At 34.4% G+C, this 6,000-nt stretch overlaps 1 protein-coding gene across 7 annotated transcripts in view; it reads right to left on the bottom strand.

Annotated features, from left to right (window-relative positions):
• Nucleotides 1-6,000, bottom strand: part of pecam1b (platelet and endothelial cell adhesion molecule 1b) — a 97,841-nt gene that overhangs the window by 26,433 nt on the left and 65,408 nt on the right. For 3 of the 7 annotated variants that reach the window (XM_061988407.1, XM_061988409.1, XM_061988408.1), the window contains one exon: nt 2,979-3,401. The exons of the other annotated variants lie outside the window; for them this stretch is intronic. In XM_061988407.1, the coding sequence (XP_061844391.1) occupies nt 3,280-3,401 (122 nt within the window). In that variant the 3' untranslated portion in view covers nt 2,979-3,279. Of the gene's footprint in view, nt 1-2,978; nt 3,402-6,000 lie in introns of those variants that run through there. 7 annotated transcript variants of the gene reach the window in all.

Here is a 6,000-nt window from a genome sequence, read left to right as displayed (position 1 = left end):
TTTTTATATTATGTTTATAAACTCAGGAAATATGTCCCTGGACACATGATGACTTTGAATATGACCAATGTAGGATCCTGCAACTACTTGGTATCAGATCGATACCTAAATTTGTGGTATCATCCAAAACTAATGTAAAGTATCCAAATAACAAAAGAATAAGTGATTATTACATTTGAACAGAAGTGTAGAAAGAACATGTTGAAACTGAAAGTAAGCAGATATTATCAGTAGATGAACAAGTGGATTAATAATTAATTTTTACAGCTTGTCCCTCATAATTTTGACAAAATAGGTAGATAAATGACACAATATGTTACTGCATATGTCAGCAGACTAAATTAGGAGTCTTTGTTTGTTTACTTACTACTAAAAGACAAGTTGTCTTGTATGTTCACTATTTTATTTAAGGACAAACTTGTAATAATAAACATATGTTTAATGTACCTTAAGATTTTTTGTTAAAATAAAGACAATGACATTTTTTGTGGTCCCCTTTATTTAGAAAAGTACTGAAACGTATCGAAATACATTTTGGTACAGGAACCGGTACTAAAATATTGGTATTGAGACAACCCTAGTAAGTACTTAGGCCTACTACGCTACTGTATTTGAATGTCGGTCATTATGGTGGCACTTGGAGTGTTTTTGTTATATATTCAAGGTATTTTAACAGAACAAGTGCTTTAGATCGTCTGCTGTTACTTTCAACTTGTGTCCGTATTTCAAAGAGCAGCTCGTTTTTCAGGCCCTGGTCGTGTTCCTATTGAACTTCTTCTTCCATAACATATGTTTTGTGGTCACAGTTTTGGGTGTCTGGAAGGAAGTAATTGTCTTTTCATTATTTCCGATTGCTTCGGTTTTGAAGGATTTGGTCTTTTTACAACCTTTTCGAACAAATGACAAAAACCGAGGTACCATCAAAGTGCGTCACCTAGAGACTTCATGAGCAAAAAGCTGTAAAGAGAGCGTTTTTGCACATTTAAAGTGTGCTTATTTTGTGTTAAATGTTCTTTCTTCAGCATAAGTTGTGTTTGTAAAAACATCTGCACAGCTGCTAATGTTATCTCATATATCTTCAACAAAGATTCAGAGCTCCATTTCCTCCACATGCTACACAAACTCCAAGCAACAAAACCTGCTTTGTGTTGACGTCGGAAGTTTCTAGCAGACTCCATTGTTTCGTTTCGCAAAGGAAGTTGCTGTTGTGCATTTCTTATTGTGAAGTTTAGTCTTAGGTTTGTTAGTATTCCTGTGTGAGTGTAAGTGTGTATGATCGCACAAACAGCAATTAACTCTTTTTTTTTTTATACAAACCCCAAAACCAGTGAAGTTGGCACGTTGTGTAAATGGTAAATAAAAACAGAATACAATGATTTGCAAATCCTTTTCAACTTATATTCAATTGAATAGACTGCAAAGACAAGATACTTAAAGATCGAACTGAGAATTTTTTATTTTTTTGCAAATAATCATTAACTTAGAATTTAATGGCAATTTTTTAAGCTTTTCAGGTGGAATTTGGGAAAGGGCATGTTCACCACTGTGTTACATGGCCTTTCCTTTTAAAAACACTCAGTAAACGTTTGGGAACTGAGGAGACACATTTTTTAAGCTTCTCAGGTGGAATTATTTCCCATTCTTGCTTGATGTACAGCTTAAGATGTTCAACAGTCCGGGGTCTCCGTTGTGGTATTTTAGGCTTAATAATGCGCCACACATTTTCAATGGGAGACAGGTCTGGACTACAGGCAGGCCAGTCTAGTACCCGCAGTCTTTTACTCTGAAGCCAGGCTGTTGTAAAGCGTGGCTTGGCATTGTCTTGCTGAAATAAGCAGGGGCGTCCATGATAACGTTGCCTGGATGGCAATGTATGTTGCTCCAAAACCTTTCAGCATTAATGGTGCCTTCACAGATGTGTAAGTTACCCATGCCTTGGGCACTAATACACCCCCATACCATCACAGACGCTGGCTTTTCAACTTTGCGCCTATAATGATCCGGATAGTTCTTTTCCTCTTTGTTCCGGAGGACACGACGTCCACAGTTTCCAAAAACAATTTGAAATGTGGACTCGTCAGACCACAGAACACTTTTCCACTTTGCATCAGTCCATCTTAGATGAGATCGGGCCCAACGAAGCCGGCGGAGTTTATGGGTGTTGTTGATAAATGGCTTTTGCTTTCCATAGTAGAGTTTTAACTTGCACTTACAGATGTAGCGACCAACTGTAGTTACTGACAGTGGTTTTCTGAAGTGTTCCTGAGCCCATGTGGTGATATCCTTTACACACTGATGTCGGTTTTTGATGCAGTACCGCCTGAGGGATCCAAGGTCACGGGCATTCAATGTTACATGCAGTGATTTCTCCAAATTCTCTGAACCTTTTGATGATATTACAGACCTTATATGGTGAAATCCCTAAATTCCTTGCAATAGCTTGTTGAGAAATGTTGTTCTTAAACTGTTCGGCAATTTGCTCACGCATTTGTTCACAAAGTGGTGACCCTCGCCCCATCCTTGTTTGTGAATGACTGAGCATTTCATGGAAGCTGCTTTTATACCCAATCATGGCACCCACCTGTTCCCAATTAGCCTGTTCACCTGTGGGATGTTCCAAATAAGTGTTTGATGAGCATTCCTCAACTTTCTCAGTCTTTTTTGCCACTTGTGCCAGCTTTTTTGAAACATGTTGCAGGCATCAATTCCAAATGAGCTAATATTTGCAAAAAATAACAAAGTTTTCCAGTTCGAACGTTAAGTATGTTGTCTTTGCAGTCTATTCAATTGAATATAAGTTGAAAAGGATTTGCAAATCATTGTATTCTCTTTTTATTTACTATTTACACAACGTGCCAACTTCACTGGTTTTGGGTTTTGTATATATAACATGTATCAAAGTGACCACCACTCACACACACATCCTTGTCAGATGCAGTAACTGTAGCAAAAGAATGATAATGACACACTTCTAAACATAACACACTTTTGTTTTATTCTAAAATGATTTGAGCAAGTCAAAGAATCAACCAAAATATATACACACATTTCCTACAGTGGTGATCAAATGTGCCAACCCAACAATGATGCACAAACATGTAAGTGCGGACACACATTGACGCAAAGGAGGGCAGGACAAACAAAGGCCGTGGAGATTGCAGGGGGAGGGGAGAGGGAGCAGCAGGAGGCGAGTTATTTTGTTTGTTTCCTTCTCTGGTGTTTTGTCACACACTGAATTCTCTTAAGAGTGAATCCCGTCCCTGGCAAAGCAGCGTGTTTCTACACTGTGGCTGGAATACTGAAGCTGCTCCTGTTGCTGATGTCAGTGGGCAGCGACACGGCGCTAGCTCGTGTCCCATTGGTCGCCCTCCCCTCCATGCCATCATAGCGCGGCACTCCGCCTGGAACAAGATCATAATGGACGCTCTAAGCCACACTTTGATGTATCAATCATTTCTAGCCGCTTGCAGAAATACCTGCCAACTAACTGTCTGTTGGCTTGTTGCAGGTGTGCTCAAAGACTAAGTGTGTCCCTGAAGTCTGGACACATATTCAAACATGCATATATATATATATATATATATATATATATATATATATATATATATATATATATATAAATATATACACACACATATATATACATATGTATATATATATATATATATATATATATATATATATATATATATATATATATATATATATATATATATACACACGTATATATATATACATACTGTATATGCATACATATGTATATATATATGCATATATATATGCATACATGTGTATATATATATGTATGTATATACATACATATATATATACATACATATACATACATATATATGTATATATATATATACATATATACTGTATATGTATATATATATATATATGCATATGTCTATATGCATACATATGTGTATATATATATATGTATGTATATACATACATACATATATATGCATATATATACAGACATGTGTATATATATATATGCATACATATACATACATATGCATATATATATATACATATGCATACATACATATATATATTTATATATACATATACATACATATATATTTATATATACATACATATATATATATATATACACATATGTATGCATATATATATATATATATATATATATATATATATATATATATATATATATATATATATATATATATATATATATATATACACATACATACAGTACAGGACACACCCTCTCATTCAATGTGTTTTCTTTATTTTCATGACTATTTACATTGTAGATTGTCACTGAAGGCATCAAAACTATGAATGAACACATGTGGCGTTATATACTTTTTCTTCAAAATAGCCACCCTTTGCTCTGATTACGGCTTTGCACACTCTTGGCATTCACCTGAATCGGTTTTCACTTCACAGGTGTGACTTATCAGGGTTGATTAGTGGAATGTTTTGCTTTATCATTGGTGTTGGGACCATCAGTTGTGTGGTGAATGTGAAGGTGTGGTTTGACAAAACTAGAACATAAAACATGTTTTCAGTTATTTCACCTTGTTTTTGTTAAGTACATAACTCCACATGTGTTCATTCATAGTTTTGATGCCTTCAGTGACAATCTACAATGTAAATAGTCATGAAAATAAAGAAAACACATTGAATGAGGTGTGTCCAAACTTTTGGTCTGTACTGTAGGTCTATAAAGTCTCTTTACATTTTAACAAATTAATTCCAAAACAGATGGATAAAAAATAAAATCTAACATAACTTATTGATTCATTTTGTCATATTTTCTATATTGTGAAAATAGAGACTTTGTGGACACCTTGTACAATTATACGTATAAATAAATATATAATATTTAGGGCTTTCGGACGATTAAAAGATTTAATCGTAATTAATGGAATTGTTCGTAGTTAAACTATTAATCGTGATCATTTTGGACATTTCCAACATTCTAACACTATCACCATGGGACTGGATAATTGGTTTTCTTTACACAAATGTTTGTTTATGAAACATTATGCTCGACACAAACTGGACACTCATTTTCAGTCCTGGAGTTTCACACCTAAGACCAGCTCAGTTTAGATCATTAACTGCTTTTATTACATTCAAATATTGTCTAACAACCTTTATTGTTCACTTTGTTTTCTAATGCCTTGTAATGTATTTTTCTAAAGTATAATTTCCAATTTGGAGCAAATGAGTTTTTTTCACTTTTGTATTGCTGCTGATACCAATACCTACTTCTCTCCTTTCTTGTATGGTAATCCATGCATGTGCAAGAGACCACCTTTAAACCGCAGCAAATACATTGAATTGCTCACATGACCGAAGTTGTGCGATGCAGCTGACTATTTTTTTCAACTCCAAAACCACATTGTTTTAATATTATTTTCAAATCGTCAACAAACCCAGAAGCAGCTCCCAAAAATTCCAAATAAAAATTGCCATAATATACTTAAACTTTGCACAAAAGTTTGAATATGACTTTTAAAGGGAACAACACATTTTGGGGGGAATTTTGCCTCTTATTCACAATCCTCATGTAAGACAAGAACATATATTTTTATTTTTTTATGCATTCTAACTAGTTAATAAATGCGAGCAAAAGTTTGCTTACAATGGAGCCTATGGGAGCCGCTCTGTTCTGGCTATAAAGCGCTTAAAAAACATTTAAACACCTCCATTAAGGTTTTATTTACACGCTGTAAAAATATATGTATATGTACAATATATGTAATATTTACGTAGTTTGCTCATTTTTAGCAAACACATCACAACGTTTGCTTTTTCCTTCGACATCATCACTGATTTTTACTCACTGCAGACTTCACGAGAGCCAACAAAGAGAATAAAACATCACTTACTGTACAATTTCTGCTCTCACTGGGATGTTAGGATGTTGATATATTCTGATTTGGATGAAACATTATTCTAAATTAGCTGCCAAAGTGCACCAATTTCTCAGTTTAAATCGACATAATTTCACTA

Source organism: Nerophis lumbriciformis, linkage group LG27 (assembly GCF_033978685.3).
Source record: "Nerophis lumbriciformis linkage group LG27, RoL_Nlum_v2.1, whole genome shotgun sequence".
NCBI lineage: Eukaryota > Metazoa > Chordata > Actinopteri > Syngnathiformes > Syngnathidae > Nerophis > Nerophis lumbriciformis.
Note: the sequence above shows the minus strand (reverse complement) of the source record. Positions and strands in the feature narration are given on the sequence as shown.